The 16,435-nt window shown below is 44.0% G+C and overlaps 5 protein-coding genes across 5 annotated transcripts; 1 reads left to right on the top strand and 4 right to left on the bottom strand.

Moving 5' to 3' along the window:
- Positions 1-4,399: 4,399 nt before the first annotated feature.
- BDB00DRAFT_872908 (uncharacterized protein) lies at positions 4,400-5,782 on the top strand (the record flags this gene model as incomplete). Its single annotated transcript, XM_053127015.1, has 4 exons — positions 4,400-4,517; positions 4,730-5,232; positions 5,341-5,574; positions 5,660-5,782. The coding sequence occupies 4 exons, from the start codon at positions 4,400-4,402 to the stop codon at positions 5,780-5,782; spliced, it is 978 nt and encodes a 325-aa protein (XP_052979124.1).
- A 6,689-nt stretch (positions 5,783-12,471) lies between these two features.
- Positions 12,472-12,723, bottom strand: BDB00DRAFT_825855 (uncharacterized protein; the record flags this gene model as incomplete). Its single annotated transcript, XM_053123682.1, has 1 exon — positions 12,472-12,723. A coding segment is annotated over one exon (252 nt), but the record flags the coding sequence as incomplete, so codon positions are not given.
- Positions 12,724-13,198: 475 nt separating this feature from the next.
- BDB00DRAFT_411054 (uncharacterized protein) lies at positions 13,199-14,121 on the bottom strand. Its single transcript, XM_053117284.1, has 2 exons — positions 14,097-14,121; positions 13,199-14,014 (listed from the first exon to the last, which is right to left on the bottom strand). Exon 2 carries the CDS (start codon positions 13,841-13,843, stop codon positions 13,376-13,378), a length of 468 nt encoding a protein of 155 aa, XP_052979122.1. The 5' UTR covers positions 13,844-14,014; positions 14,097-14,121; the 3' UTR covers positions 13,199-13,375.
- On the bottom strand, positions 13,887-14,424 carry BDB00DRAFT_825846 (uncharacterized protein). Its single transcript, XM_053123681.1, has 2 exons — positions 14,097-14,424; positions 13,887-14,011 (listed from the first exon to the last, which is right to left on the bottom strand). Exons 1-2 carry the CDS (start codon positions 14,310-14,312, stop codon positions 13,916-13,918), a joined length of 312 nt encoding a protein of 103 aa, XP_052979121.1. The 5' UTR covers positions 14,313-14,424; the 3' UTR covers positions 13,887-13,915.
- Positions 14,425-14,931: 507 nt separating this feature from the next.
- BDB00DRAFT_788348 (uncharacterized protein) lies at positions 14,932-15,528 on the bottom strand (the record flags this gene model as incomplete). The annotated part of the gene is made up of 2 exons (XM_053120796.1): positions 14,932-15,317; positions 15,447-15,528. 2 exons carry the CDS (start codon positions 15,526-15,528, stop codon positions 14,932-14,934), a joined length of 468 nt encoding a protein of 155 aa, XP_052979120.1.
- Positions 15,529-16,435: the final 907 nt, after the last annotated feature.

Here is a 16,435-nt window from a genome sequence, read left to right as displayed (position 1 = left end):
GAACAGAAGTATTCTTTCCTCAATCTGCAGAGCATGGCTGTTGTTGTGGGGAAAGCCGTCATTCAGCCGCGTTTTCACTCTCGACTGCGACACAACAGACGAGACACTGCTGCACCGCCAGAGTACAAAAACGCAGGGACATAGACAGCGAGAGTCTGCTAATCTCCTGGATGTCACACGCGCCTGTACTTTCAAACGCGCGGAAGAATACAAAGCGTAGCGGGGCTTCTGTAAGCATTGTTCCGATTGCCACTTGGAATCACGGATCGCCAGTATAGCTTTCCAAAAGACAATGCCCCCGTCATGCGCCCTTATCGATAGTCTAGGCCTTGTGTAACCTCAGTGTCGAGTAGAAGAAAAGGCGTCATCATACTTTAACAAGTGGAGACACTTTGTGAGAGCCATGTAGAAAGACAAGACTAGTGTGTACGTGTAGCCTGAAGTGAGCACATTGCAAAGGGGAATGTCAGTGAGGTTGCATTCCGAATGCCTCGGGAGACGACAGACCCATAGTTCGGCGTGTCCAGAGTGTGCTTGTCGGTGTAACATGGCATCACCTGGGCTGGTAAGTGACGCTGTCAATTTTCTTTTTTTCCTTTTTTGGATCAGTTGACCAAGCGAACAGATAAGATATAAAAGCTTGGTCTGGTTTTACAAACTGTTTGGACAATGCATTGGCGCGCAGTCTTAGATGAGTCGCCATGGAATCAAACGATTGCATTACAGTATTTGCAGGACCTAAAGGCACGTTACCCCTCCATAGCACCCATAACAGAATAAGCAACATATTTTATTGGGGCTCAGAGCCCTCAATTTAAATAAACTTTACTCATACAAAAAAAAAAGATATAAAAGCACTACATGGAGATAATTTTTGCTACTTTGCTCCTCTCTCTCTCTCTCTTTCTTTTCTTTTGAATCATGAAAATTGTGACCAAGATTTCGAATGCAAAAAAGTACCCGTGCACAGTGTCGACGAGCATAACGATGAACCGGGATGGCCGCGTCCAAAAGTTTGTCGTTTCAGCCAGGACTACCCGTAGCAGCAGAAGCAGTGGCAGCAGCAGTGACAGTGGCAGTGGCAGCAGCAGTAGCAGTAGCAGCAGTAGCAGCAGTGGCAGCAGTAGCAGCAGTGGCAGTGGCAGTGGCAGCGGTATGTAGTAGTAGCAGTATGTAGATTAATAAAAGCATATTCTTTTTTAAAAAAAAGGCAGTATTGCGCTGTATAAAATCAAAAGATACGTCGCCGTATTTCTGCTGTTACGTACCCGTGTGTGTGTTTTTGAGTGTGTTTTTCAGTAACTTAAGTCATCAGGCATGCGAATGGGCCCACGAGAACTATGGGGACTCAGGCACAGGATATGATTATTAGACGCTAAAGTCGCTTCCCAACTGTTGTGACGTGCTGACTAAAGCATTCATTGGTGGTGAAGACCGTTGGAGTGTCCGATGGATACAAGGGATTATCGCGTATATTCGTTGGTTTGGCCTCGTCGCGGCCAGTAGTAGATGCATTACTCGAGAAATCATTCCGAATGTCATGGCTAAGATGCACAAGGCTTGTTGCCGTGCTTTCCACATTGGATTTACATCTTACGACGCTCAGGATAAATCAAAAAATGAACGAGGAGACGCGTTTAATACCACTACTACGTATGGAATGCCACCAACTGCAAAATTTAACGCTCAGTAGTAGGGGGGGTATAAGGATACCGGGATTCCTCGGGCGGAAAAATGCTACGACACCATTCATTATACCAAAATGTCTCCGCAGCCGACAACAGCAGCAACAGCAATTGGTTGTCAATAAAGCAAACTCATAAGCCTTACCAAAGAAGGGGTTTCATGGAGCGCGCAAAGCGAGGACATCTTTGTTAAGGACATTGGCTGGTACAGTACAGCTACTCGACCGCCTACGATAAAGACCAGATGTTGGAGGTCTGACGCACGTTCATTGGTAGCCATACGCCAGAAATTCATGTTCGCTTTCTGAAATCTTTAAATGCTCTGGAAAGCTTTCCAAGGCTTTCGAAGGCTTCAAAAAACATCAGGTTACGATCTTAAACATACGACGTAATACGAGTCACAGTAGACATAAAACTATTTTGCCGTCCGTGCTACTGCCTACATATGTGCTGCCAATCATCCTGTATACCCTGACTGCTATCTTCACATTTCAAACAAAAGCTAAAGTCATGCTTGCTAATTACATATTTCGAGTAGTGGATGTAAGGAACAACTCATGCCGACAAGAGCAATGTCAGGTGACGACGCGCTCTATAATTTCTTTTAAACGTCACATTGCTCCTACTCTCCTTTCTACTCCTTCTGTTCATCGACAACCTGGTTGTTGCGGCTGTGCCCCTTGGCCGTCACTGCCACTTCTTTCTTTGAATCGGCCGCTGTGGCATATTTTGACTTACTTGGAGTGAACTTGTAGCGATTTCCATGGTATCTGAATTGGTGCCCTGGAAAAACTTTCCGAAGCACCGTTCATGCATGAAATCATAAGAGATTTTTGGTGTTACTCACACTTTCGGAAATGTTCCCACTCGACTCTTGCCCCTTATGCATATGGTACACCGATAAGAGGCAAGCTTCAGTGAACAGAAAAGAACGAAACTCATCGTGATCGCCAAGTAGCGAGATGGGACGAGTGTGTGCATGGAGCCTGGAGCGTCTACAATGTGCAGGTGTTATCGGTGTGAAGCATGGCCCTTGAGAGATTGTCATCCATTGTTCGCGATCCTTGTGCAACATCGGATGGTCAAACAGGTCAAACTGTGACGCCTACAAAAGAACTGGACTCGACTGCGCATTTCCCTTTCTCTTTCTTCTTCCTCACTGTCGAAAGATCTTTTCCACTTTTCAGCTTCTTTATTGAAGGGTTGCCTTCTGCTACTTGATCCGAGTGGGTGTACGTGCAGAATCAGTATTCGTTATTGTTTTCGGCGTACATTTGCGATTTTCATTAGGATCTTTGTGGCGCAGTGCACGAGTCGCTATTGCAGCGAGCCCTATCCGTGAGCGCACTACAAGCCATAAGTTCTTTACCGCTGTGCACTCACAAAGTAAGTATACACGTAATTCCCCCCTTGACAAACTACTCTCACCCATCTTCTTCTATTTGTAGTGATTTGTTATTGGGAGGTGTAGGTGAGCGCACTACAAGCCGTAAAGTTCTTTACCGCTGTGCACTCACAAAGTAAGTATACACGTAATTCCCCCCTTGACAAACTACTCTCACCCATCTTCTTCTATTTGTAGTGATTTGTTATTGGGAGGTGTAGGTTCCTTTGGAACTGAGGCTTGTGGAGACCAAGGGAGAGCAACCTCTCCTTTGAGGAACGAAGGATTCATATACAAGCCGGTCATTTGCAAGCAACGATAAAAAACGTGTCTTCTTCTGTCTTTGTGTACAATAAATTTTATTGATTTCGTTTCTACTCTCTTGAAGAAGTGTTTGTAACTATCCTGAGCATGGGCTGATCAATTGACTATTTATAATAAATGCTTTTCGAGGAGCAGCTTGCTGCAGAAAACGAGACCAGCCTCTCTATGAAAGAAAATTATGAATTGTGCATTTACCGGTGTGGTTCCGTGAACAGAGCGATCCATTCAGTGATTATACAACCAGAAGTGCGATCTCTGGCGTGCCGGTGGAGATTCTTTTTAAAAATTTGCTGACCACAGTGCATCCAACTTTATTCTGTTTCAATGTAAAAGAGCTTTAAAAAGGCGCCATCCATCATCATCATCAATTATCGAAGAACGTATCATAGTAAAAAAGCTGTTCGACGAGTGCCAATATCTGCAAATGCATGTGTCACTGTTGCACATATGCAACTGTAATAGTAACGGCGTTGATACTTGAGGCATGGTCCTAAACTGTGATAATATACGCTATACCTATGAGAACCTTGCTTTTGATTAATGGCACAGCAAGACGTAAATGCTTCATTTGATAGTACACATTGTATATACATGCACATGATTTAGTAACACCTTTGAAGTCTGATGTGATATAGGTAGCACCGTCTATCGTATATTCCACACGAATGATAAAAGAGCTTGGCGGAGGAGCACAGCGCCAAGATTCACCCGAACTTACAATCGAGTCTATACTGTATAATTGACGTTCATCTTTTCTTACTTTATGACGATCACTGAAAAGCTGAAATCATATAGTATCGGCCATCGGCTCGTATTACCACTGTTTTTTGTGGGGTAAGAAAAACTAGATAGCTGTTTAAGGTGTGGCTGTAGTAAGAAAAAGTATTGATTTGCGAGGGCACCTCTCTCGTTCCTTACTATGTAGCGTGTTTGCCAGTGGCACTCAGTCCATTCCATCAGCAACCGTGTTTTACTTTGCACTATTGCTTCATTATACCCGCAAGCAATGGCTCAATGTCTTTATCGCTTTCGTCGTGAATGTCTTGTCTTTATGATCTCCATTCTAGGTTTACCAGACGGTCTTGAAAGTGAGAAACGATTCCAGCGTCCGTGGTTGACGTTAGGTGAGGATATTTTTTAACCGTTGCCATTGAAGCAAAGAAACGATCAGCAAACTATTTTTTTTACTAAATAAGAGCCACTGTTATGGGTAAATGCACTTCATTCAAGTGGTTGCGTTAGGTGCTGGTATCAACGTGTGCGTTCCAGTCGCAGCTGACTTCCTTGCTAGTCACCAGCAGGGTACGCGTGTTGGTTTTTCCGCTTTTATTCACAGGCGTCTGGCTTGCCCTTTTTGGCCATTTGATGGGCGCTGGCGATATCCTCACATACTCCAACAGTATCATTACTGGCTTCCCAGACATTGTACAGGCTGCAGTGTGGTTTGCTGGACGACCCGCTGTGGACTTTTTGCTCGCGTTATTTGCCACGATCGTCCAAGAGTTCGGCCGAACTTCCGAAAAGCCGGCGTTCAGCAATAATGCCGACAACGACGGTGATGAAGAACAACAGCTTGTAACGCATCCTATCACTACCGCCACCACCGAGAAGGGATGGCTTTGGCATCCTGCCATCTGGTATGCTGCTTTACTCTCCCTACTATCCATTATTGGGGGCTGGCAAATCAATATCCATCGAGGCTCGTTCTTCCAGGTCGCGTATCCTGACTATGTGCCTGAAACCGTTCCTGTCGGCTGCGTGATTGGTCCAAGTTTGCTAAACCAGCAGCAGCAAACAGAACATGATCGATGGTTAAATCGATCCACAAGTCTTGCTAATGTATGTCTTTGTATATATTTTTTTTGCGGAAGTAGGGGTGAAACGACACCTCAGTGTAACCTATCGTAAAATACTCATGCAAAATTTCATTTATTGATTAAACTACAGGCAGGAGCCAAATTGATCGTATGGTCCGAGGAAACGGGATCCGCGAGCAGTCCACAGGAAGAAGCTGATCTGCTTGAAAAGGCCCGAAATCTTGCCCTGGAAAAACAAGTGTATCTTGCTCTTACTTATGACAAGGACCACGAAACCAACATTTTGGAGAACAAGTTGGTTCTAGTAACGCCAAAGGGTGAAATTGCCATTAATTACAATAAGGCCCATCCCGTACCATTCGTTGTATGTGTACACAATATTATTGGGTTTACTACTATCGGTACAAATAGCTTTACTAATGACTCTAAATTACCTTACTGCATAATAGGAGCCACAACCGGCGGGAAAAGAAGAAATCCAATACGTGGATACGCCAGAGTTCGGACGTGTCGGTGCTGCTATCTGCTTTGATTACAACTTTCCGTGGTATATCCGTCAAGCGAGTACGTGATACGAAGTTTACCACCCTATGCTTTGTTTTGGATCTATTTATGCTATACTGTTATACACATGTAGTTAGGAGATTCCACTTGTGAATATGGCCCATTATCATAATGGAGGATGAAGTGTAGGTCTATCTGCTCAGCCTCTGTTAGGCGTATGTGCGAAATACGCGACACATAATCAATTGGCTTTCGACCTTTATAATTACTTGCGAAACGGTGGTGTAAAAACTCGGCTAGTACTTATTCCTGAAACTAAGCACTTCAGAAAGCTTATTTATCGCCTAAAACCAACACCTGATTGGAAACATTATTTGTCGAGATATTACTTAAAAACTTTCAAATCTATTAATCGTACACGGCTAGATAGTTATGAATATATATGGTAAGGCTTATACCCTTTACTGGATAGAAGAAAACAGGATTCAATGTGGAAGCGATTTAATAACGATCATCATTTCGTTGACAGATTGTACACCTGTTTTGCACATAGTAACTTTCGTTGCAAACAACTTTAACATTTAGAAGCGTACAGTATATCACATTGAGGCAAATTTTACTGCGCATATTTTCTGCAAGATTTAACGAAAGCTTTTACTTTCGCGTATATTCGTCGTGAATGAATTGGCTCGTTATCAACGTCCTCTATTATTTCATAAACTTAAGGGACAATTACTTCTGTGGAGAGATATTTCTTAATTCTATCCTTTGTGTAATATGCTTATCCGGTAATGGCTATCTTAGGGCACATTTTGATCCAGAAATTGGTCGATACGTAGCGGCCTGGCCATCGTCGTAGCCCATTGAGGATAGAACATGGTCACTTGGCTTTGGCCTTGTTTTTTCGAGTTTTCAACTTTTATTGTTTCTATGTGGCCTTCCAGCAACTAAAATATACAACTGTTCACTCTTGGATTTTCTTTCGTATATCTTGAGTATATATACTTTGATTTGTTAATATTCTAAAGCTTATAGACTTGGCTAAATAGCGCATGTGCGTAATCTTTTGACTGCAATCACTGAGCGACTTCTACAGTGCCCGCTCGATAATTCGATACTCGATAACTCGATATTTTCGATAATTCGATCACTTTCTCAAATGACCAGGCTGGTAAGCAGTAAAATATCGACAAATCGATAATTCGATCATCGATCACTTGGCTGTGACATATCGACAAGTATAAACCAATAGAAATGCTTAGTGACGCGGAATCGAACCAGCGATCAGTGTCGGATCATACATCAGAGTCCAGAGTTAACATGTATTCCCAATAAAAATTCGTAGTATATATTTATTCACTAAATTTAGAAAGTCTATGAGGTGGGATTGCGTCAGCTTCACTGATTGCCGCTCCTCTGACTCCAAAAGTCTAACTCTTTTTTTTACCAGATACAAGATGTCCATATCCAATTTGTGTGTGATGTCAAGTTTATCTATAAAACTTTGGTAGAGGCACTTTTTTTCTTTAATTGCCCTAATATTCGCATCGGCATCATCTTCTTCTTCATTTTGTTCTTCGGTCTCTCCCTCCTCGCCTATTATAAAGACGAGGGGATTTTATCCATCAATGCACTTACTTTGTATGATGTCCCTACTGTACCTTCATCTTCAACGTTCTGATTCACCAAACGATCCGTTCGTTCTTCCAGCGTCAACATCTCATGGATCCCGTCGTCTTCGTCATCTGGAATCACGAAAACTGTGTTCGTATCATCTTGATCATTGCTGACAGATCTTAGGTACGAGTCAAATTCGACGGTCAGTTCCTCCTCCTCCTGCAAAACAACAGCTTCTTCGGATTCAATTACTTCTGTAAGGGTTTCCACTGACATAAGGCCAGTATGTCGAAAACAATTTGAAATTGTTTCGGACGAGACACGGTCCCAGGCCATAATAGACCAGTCCAAGGCTTGTTTGAACTTAATGTTGTAAAGATCGTGAAGCTCGTTGTTGTTGTAGCGAATTGTTGCTCTGCGAAATAAGATGCTCCTAAAATAGATTTGGCCCAACAAGTTCTGCTTTCTTAACATCCAAATAAATCACTTTGTCTGCTTAAATCTCCTGTTGTTTACAATGTACCTATACTTTTTTTTGAACGAAGCAATGATTCCTGCATCAAGCGGTTGGTAGTGGGATGTGGTATTTGGAGGAAGCATGCACAACTCGATATTTTTTAACTGAATTTCCAAGTTTTTATGCGAAGGTGCATTATCCATCAATAAGAGAGCAAAAATTGGACCGCATCCAGCAAAATTGGGACCGTATCCAGCAAAATTGGACCGTATCCAGCAAAAATTGGACCGTATCCAGCAAAAATTGGACCGTATCCCGCAAAATTGGACCGCATCCAGCAAAAGTTGGACCGTATCCAGCAAAATTGGACCGTATCCAGCAAAATTGGACCGTATCCAGCAAAATTGGACCGTATCCCAAAATTGAAGGACCGTATCCGGACCGCATCCAGCAAAAATTGGACCGTATCCCGCAAAATTGGACCGTATCCAGCAAAATTGGACCGCATCCAAAATTGAAGGACCGTATCCGGACCGCATCCAGCAAAAATTGGACCGCATCCAGCAAAGTGATACTTGTAACAGTCCTTGACTATTATGGTGTATTGAATCAGCTGTCGTTCTTTTTCATGTTTTACTAACATTAACTTACTCAGCTTTGATCCAAAATCTTTTCCTCCAGCAAAGCGTCCAATGAAGTAGGGGCCAAGTTTATGCGAGCCAGTTGCATTGGTGACAAGGACAACAGTTACACGACTTTTATCGACTTTTCGTCCGGCAATAGGTTTGTTCGAAATCGTTCGACGTGGCACTTGCTTGTAAAAAAGTCCCGTTTCATCAATGTTATAGATGCATTCAGGTGGAAACTCGGCTATTTTGGCCTTGACTTCTTCAAGCTGCTTTTAAATCTTTTCATCGTCGATGTCAACGGAGCCAGCCTCACCATGGATACCGTGTGATTTTAATCTGTGACGTTTCATGAATTTGGTGACCCAGCCGTCAGAATACTGAAATCCTTCAGGAACAACAATGTTGAGGCGTCTTGCTTGAATTTTTGCTTGGAGAATGATGCTTTCCCTGTTGACTGGTTGCCCAACAGATGCCATATCCATGACGAATTCTGCAAGAACGTTTTCGACTTCTGGCAATGCTGGTACGCGTTTTCTTTTCATATTAAGCTCGGTTTCCGACATAGCGAGATACTTCTCTTTTTCTCTAAGAATAAGCGAGATTGTCGATTGGACAGGTGGTTTCTCGAGTTTGAACTCATCCTTAGCCCATTGTGCTAAAGCACGTTGACCGACTTTAGGATTCTGCTGTTTGTATGTGCAAATAGCAAATTTTTGGCGGTTTGTAAGTGAGTTGTTGCCCTTAATATTGAAGTAAAAAGATAAGGTAAAGAAGACAATGTTTTTTGCTGACAGATGACATCAGCTACATTATTACTACATGTAACACAAGATGACAGGGTGTCTATACTTTCTTCTTGAACCTTCCTTTTCTTAACGGAGTACCAATTCCATAAATCGATATTTCGATAATTCGATCACTTACGGCTGTGACCAAAGTGATCGAATTATCGAGCGGGCACTGTACATACATGGTGAGCCTTTGGCAGTCGTTCTTCGGAAACTCACATATGGTTACAAACACTGATTTTCTTTTCGTTGAAAAAAACATCATTTATGTTTGTACTGAATTTAGAGCTTTATTTGTAATTATATATATGCATTTCTAATCTAGGTGATGTTTTGACTTGAGTACTTATAAAAAGAGTCGTGTAGTCTGCAGCTGTTAGTAAGTTCACGTCCTAAGTAATGATAGCCCCCTGTTCTTTTTTGTTTTTTTTTGCTTGTTTTTTTAAGATCTATACAAAAGTACTAGTACAGGCACTTCGCTGCTTGGTTCTGCCTTTCTGTCTTGATGTGTTGTCGATTTTTCAGTAGCCCATATTGCCGTCAGTTTGTCTGTTGTTGTTTTTTTGAGCCACGAACCGTATTTTCGCATTTCCTAGTTGATCATCTTGACTTCGCTCTTTTGCATAGACGGCGTTGTCCTGAGTTGCGACTTGAAAGTTGAACTCCTATGCTTCGAATCTATGTCTTGCACTGATGATTGCTGAGGTTATTTTGGCGATGGAAATAGTCTTAGACCTAAACAGATGAACGTCAAAGAGCTTTTTATGTTAGATAGTGACGATTAGATGAAATTTGAGCACCTGTTGCTGTTTTCTGTTTGTACGTACTGTCAATATTACCAATCCCTTCGCTCGTCCTGTGCAGTTTAACTTGATGGCGTGTTCGTGTTGGCCATGGCTTGACGTTGTTTTTGTGTATGATGTGGATAATAGAATTGGCTGTTCTGCGTGTTGATTTCTCTTTGTTTTGTTGCTGGTTCCTGAATATGCTTGTATAACATATCTGTCAAGACTTGTTTTAACGCTGCTGTTGTGCGTGTGATATGAATAAGCCCATTCGATGATACGACTGATGTCTTCTTTTGTGTGCCTTCTTGGCCTCGTGCTCCATCAAAAGTCTGTGACGCCTTTTCGTTTCTTGACATCGGCTTGAGCTTCGCGTTTTGTGTCACGGACTTGGTTTTGCTGATTACTGTATATTTTTTTAAACTATACTAACACTACTTTTTTTTTCTGTTCTCTTTTTTTTTTTTTTTCGATTTCTTGCTTTTTTTGGGGGGCCATCATTACATAGAAAATAACTTACTAGCAATCTGTCAGACAAAGAATAGATGTAAATTTTGGCGGATCTTGATTTGTGGAAAGAGACCTTCACTAATAAAGAAGATAGAGTAAAATCACAGTGAGCACAAGTGTTTACAAAAGTAATGAGCATAAAGTGCGTTGGGTTTCCTTACCACGATACTACTATACGTGATTGTTCTCCTTTTTGATTTGCACTATTATTCAAAACTGGAATAGAGACTGCCACCATCTCTCTCTAGTGATGTTTCTTGTTGCTGCCAACGCATGACAAGGAAAGGATGATAACAAGTGTCCTTCCTTGTCTGCATCATGCCCGGCTACATTGGTCGCTGTTTTCACTATTAGATTCATTTGAGCTTGATAAGTATGTATTCCCAGTGGTACTAATTGCATCATATTTCTGTTTCAGCCTCACATCATCGACATTCAAATTACCTGTTAGTCTCCTACTAATGATTGTATTGCTGCCGTAAACCAATGAGTATGCTTGGAAGTCCATAGTGTGTAGATCTTGATCACATGTCTTGTCTTGTTCTTCTGTGCATCAAGAGACCTTGATTGTTTCCCTCGTCGTGTAGTGGTTTTCGGACGCGCTTTAATGTTCGTTGCTTGCTTGTTGTTGTATATTTGACAGTTGTATATGAATGACGTGCCAGCTTCGTTCGGCCATTGATATTGTGAAAGTGCCGTCGTGTCGTTCCATCAATCACTTGCTGATACTGTCCTTAGAGGCAATGTCTTGTTTGATGCCCTTGGGCGTTTTTTTTGTTTTTGCTGCCACTGCCTGCTGCTTGTTCATTTGCCACCGTGTTACATAGACCCACCAAAGCAGAAAGGATACTGGCTAATATGAATACTGGCTTGTTCAAAAAGCTCTGAGCATTGCTGTCCGTGATATCCCTGCTGCACATACCGATGTTTTTTATGAATCTTCATCGCCGCTTTTTGTGCCACCTTTGCCGCCTTGTTTACTAAGAGGAGATGTATATAAGTATCATTCCCTGTTTAATTAAGTATTGGCCTGATCAATAGTCACGTACTGTACACTTACTATATTTTGTATCCACTAAACGGTCGTGTGAAATGTTGTCAGTTTCACCCAAATCTTGCTGATGGTTTTGCCTTTTGCTGTCATTGTTTTGTGCATTCAGTCGCTCGCGTTTGTTGTCAATTTTGCCTTTTTATAGCTTGCAACTGTTGATGAAAGCTTTGGTTTGTTGTCATTTCGAATGTGTCGTCAATATTGCTTTTTCTGTCGTTTGAGTTTTGTAATCCTTTGCTGCCCTGTAATTTGTCACCATTTCCGCCCTTGCTGCGCTTGATTTGTGCTGTCACACAGTGAAGATCGATTGACCCTGTGTTGCCGCCTAAATTGTTGATGCCATGAGTATTCCCGCCGTATATGTGGTGTAATAACTCTGGTTCGCCAAGATAACGTCATATCATATCGTGCATTGCCTAGCTCTCGTAATTCCTTGTCGCTTTTGCTTCTTGTGTGTGATTGCCGCCACATCGGTAGCCACAGGTTATCTGCCAACAGACAGTACTGTTCTTGGTTTGATTGAAGGTTGTTGCTCTCTGTTGTTTTCGTTGTCATAAGCAGGGATAAATAAAAGTTGCCATCTTTGGAAAAAACATCGTTGACCAGCTTGACAAGCTATCATGCATGCTGTTGCCGATTCCAAGTTCATGTCCTATGCTTCAATAGCCACCATATTAAAAGATGTCTCCTCGAATGTCGTTTGTTTTGTTGCCACCTTGTTGATTTCCGACGGACTGAAATAATTGCCATATTCCACTGTTGTCGATTTTTTTGACCAGCTCAGAATTTCTTACATGCCGATGTCCACAGGTCAGCGACTGCTGTCCAATTCGCGCAAAAGACACGTGTCGTCTTTTTGTCTCGGTCGTTTTGTCCACCCACAATAGTTGATGTCAGAGTTTGTACACGACGACTTGCAGTTAATTCGCCCATGCAAGTTTTGAATGTATGTACCGCCTTTTGATGAGGATCTTGAGTGCAGATACCCGCATCCGTTTGAAAAGTACTTGTCGCCATAGCATCACCAGTAGATAGTAAATCTGCTCCTTCCCTAATATGTCGATTCGTCGTTTGAATGAATGTTGCTTGTCCTTGGACGCACGCTTGTTCGATGTCGTTGTCGCTGTCGTTGGTGTTGTTGTAATGATCAAGAACGTCAGATCAGAAAAAAACCGTCAAAGAAATTTCGCATGTTGTGTATTTGATAATGTGCTGCCAATAGACTGATCAAGCCAAAGACGGAATTCTGCCAATCCTCGATTCGAAAACAAGCCCTGGAACCCTGTTGCCACCTGTAGCAGCATAACCACCATGACTGCTCGTCAGATTCATCCACCAATACCATAGGAGACGGCATGGTCAAGCCAAAGACGGGATTCTGTCTATCCTCGAACCGACACCAAGTAAAAGAGGTTGTTTTTACTCGGCTAGCCTGGAAATCTGACGCCACCCGTAGCAGCATAGTCACCATGACTTTCCGTCAGATTCATCCACTAAGACCACATGAGATGGCATAATCAAGCCAAAGACGGGATTCTGTCAATCCTCGTTTCGAAACCAAGCCCTGGAAGTCTGACGCCACCTGTAGCAGCATAATCACCATGATTCATCCACCAACACCACACGAGACGATGTGATCAAGCCAAAGACGGGATTCTCACAACACCCCGAAGTTTTTACTCGGCTAGCCTGGAAAGCTGACACTTTCCATCGCGGCGTACCACACACACCGCTGGCCAAACACCCCAGTCCGGACACCCCAGCTTCAGGAATCCCCAAGGCAAAGGTGAAGGAAGGAGTTGGACTTACATGACATGACACTGACTACAACCGGTGGGGGATCCAGGACATGGAAAGGGCGAGGATAACTCCGGTTGAGCGGGTGGCGGGGATTGGAGGAACAACATTGCCCTGGTACAGGTAGGACTTCTGCAGGAACACCATCCACATGAGCTGGAACTGACTGGAATGACAACCCTGGGAAAGGAATAAATTCCTTAAGTTTCTAGTAGCCTTCTTCAAACCACATCCGAGTTGAATGCAGTACGAAGAAGGAAAGAATGAAAGGAAAAAGGATATATCAGTTAGTAAGCCTCTTCTTATAAAGATGGTTGTAGGTATTAAAGAAAGCATAGTACGTACCGTAATTATACAAGCTCGGCGCCTTGGGTTGTCATTTGCTGTCAAGAATCGCCGCTGTACATGTGACACGATGGTATATTCCTGCTGCCTACACAACCAGAGCGTTGTTCCCCTCCCCACCACCGGCTCTACCATCATCGCTATCCCCATGTGCCCCCCCACATCCCTTCAACCCCCGGTGGCTGTAGCAGTGCCACTGCCACTGCCAACTCAATCCTGCCTTTACCTCGAAGAAACATCCACTGGGATGGCCGGACCGCTCCCCAACGCCTGACGAAGGCGGAAACCGCCAGACACCACCGAACAACAGAGTACGCTCTACTTGAAACGAGATGATAATATTATTGGTTAGTATTCTATGCAGATCAAGCAAATAGGGCTCAACACAAGATCGAATATTTACCCCAGCAGAACGCACGCAAACAGACATCCGGAAAACAAGAAGAAAAAAAGCGGAGCAAATGGAGACGACGGCAGTAACGGCGGAAAGTGATGGACAGCACCAGGAAAAAGGGACGAAGACAGCATAAGTGGCATAGGTGGCATAGTGGGCATAGGTGGCATAGTGCGCGGAATTCGTCCTTCGCGGCTTTCTCTTCGTCGTACGTTTGCGCGGCATCGTCCTTCGCGGCTTTGGCGTCGTACTCGTGCGCGGAATTCGTCGTCCTTCGCGGCTTTCTTGTCGTCGTACGTTTGCGCGGCATCGTCCTTCGCGGCTTCGGCGTCGTACTTGTGCGCGGAATGCGTCGTCCTTCGCGGCTTTCTCGTCGTCGTACTTTGCGCGGCACCTCCCTCGCGGCTTCGGCGTCGTACTTGTGCGCGGAATGCGTCGTCCTTCGCGGCTTTCTCATCGTCGTACTTTGCGCGGCATCGACCTTCGCGGCTTTGCGTCGTACTTGTGCGCGGAATGCGTCGTCCTTCGCGGCTTTCTCGTCGTCGTACTTTGCGCGGCACCTCCCTCGCGGCTTCGGCGTCGTACTTGTGCGCGGAATGCGTCGTCCTTCGCGGCTTTCTCGTCGTCGTACTTTGCGCGGCACCTCCTCGCGCTTCGTCGTCGTACTTTGCGCGGCACCTCCCTCGCGGCTTCGGCGTCGTACTTGTGCGCGGAATGCGTCGTCCTTCGCGTCTTTCTCGTCGTCGTACTTTGCGCGGCATCGACCTTCGCGGCTTTGGCGTCGTACTTGTGCGCGGAATGCATCGTCCTTCGCGGCTTTCTCGTCGTCGTACTTTTTTTTTGTTCACGCGCGCTCTGTGGCAGCACCTAGCTCCTGATCATCATCAGATCGAGGAGGCGGCGGGAAGGGACGCGGCGAGGAATCGGGACAGAGGTAGGGGAGGAGCGACATGAGCGAGAATGTAATCGGAGGCAAGGGATGGAAGTGGTTGACGAGCTTCCACAAGACGAACGCAACGAAAAGCACAACTATGCATGCCAGAAGAGCAGCAAGCTTGGCAACAAAGATCACATCGTAGCGCGCATTCTCGTAACCCGGGACGGTGAAGATGACTACCATTGCACTGATAAAGCAGGCCCACAAGGGGTGGTACACTGCGAATCTCACAATAAAGACAAGGGCAAAATTGACGAGAAGGAAAATGAGGGCAACAACGGTGCGGAAAGCGGCTAAACCGCATTGGTCCTTGCTGGGCATCGTCATGCTGGGGAGGGTAAAAGTGGGCATCGTCATGCTGGGCATCGTCATGCTTGGGAAGGTCAAGTTGGGCATCGTCATGCTGGGTAAGTTCGACTTACTGCTGGTCTTGTGCGACTTGCTTTTGCGCGACTTGCTCTTGCGCGACTTGGAGGACTTGGTTGATTTGTTCAAGTGGGACATGGTAACTTAAAAAACGCGGGTGAAGAAGAAAAAAAAAGGAAAAACGACTCTCTTTATGACCATGAGAGCAAAAACAATTGAAATCCCGCTAAACGCGTGACGTAACAACTTTTTTTTTGCTCATTTTGAGCGTAGAAAAGATACTCGTTAGGAAAAAAAGTGAACAAGTAGAAGGGGCAATGAAGGACGAGTGCTATTGTTGTCATCGTTATATGGCGCTGCTATGGCGTCGCTTTATGCGTGGAATGTTTCACATACGGGTCTCCGCTTAGATCTTCCAGGCACCGTGTCAAGGTTTCTTGGCCAGTGCGTCAGCGAGAAGGGAACTTGGTGATTACATAATACGATGGTAACAGTAACTTTACAATAGAAACACCGCAAATGTTGTTAGCCACAAGTCAGGGTAGTTAAGATATGCACAGGCATCTGTTAGCAGCAACGATCGAATTATTACCACTGGACTTTTGAGATCTTGTGAGAATCGTCCGCTTCCACTTTTGAGTTATTCAAATTATCTTATAGGCCTGACGTATTTATATAAAACGTTCGAAGTCTATAAGGTATGCCAGTAGTTTTCACTGTTTTTAAAGAGAAATGCTTCCTTTGGTTCACGAATGTAGAGGAAACAAGGAGCTGAAGGCGAAGAGGAAAGGGTGGGCATATTGGAACGTATAATGTAACGGCTACATATGTAATACTTGCTATCTAGATGTCTTGTCGAGAGATTGTATAAGAGTCATGCAACGAATTCCTTTCCTCCCGATCGAAATTAGCACATGGTAGAGACAAAGCGCAATAAATTGGTAGTCAGAAGCTTCTTATACCATGATATGTCGATATATAATCCGGGAAGTCCTGTCGCTAAGGCATCCTACTTAATAGACTGATACTACTGTCATTTTGATCC

The sequence above is a fragment of the Zychaea mexicana genome (genome assembly GCF_025766255.1).
Source record: "Zychaea mexicana strain RSA 1403 chromosome Unknown BDB00scaffold_42, whole genome shotgun sequence".
Classification (NCBI taxonomy): Eukaryota; Fungi; Mucoromycota; class Mucoromycetes; order Mucorales; family Lichtheimiaceae; genus Zychaea; species Zychaea mexicana.
The sequence above is the reverse complement of the archived record's forward strand: the minus strand, read 5'-3'. Positions and strand labels throughout refer to the sequence as shown.

Excerpts from the sequence above, each read along its gene's own strand:
- BDB00DRAFT_411054 (XM_053117284.1), bottom strand. The coding sequence starts at position 13,843 with ATGGGGATAGCGATGATGGTAGAGCCGGTGGTGGGGAGGGGAACAACG.
- BDB00DRAFT_825846 (XM_053123681.1), bottom strand. The coding sequence starts at position 14,312 with ATGCCGCGCAAACGTACGACGAAGAGAAAGCCGCGAAGGACGAATTCC. Across the intron at positions 14,012-14,096 it reads TTTGCGTGCGTTCTGCTGGG|AGCGTACTCTGTTGTTCGGT; the intron begins GTAAATATTCGA and ends CGTTTCAAGTAG.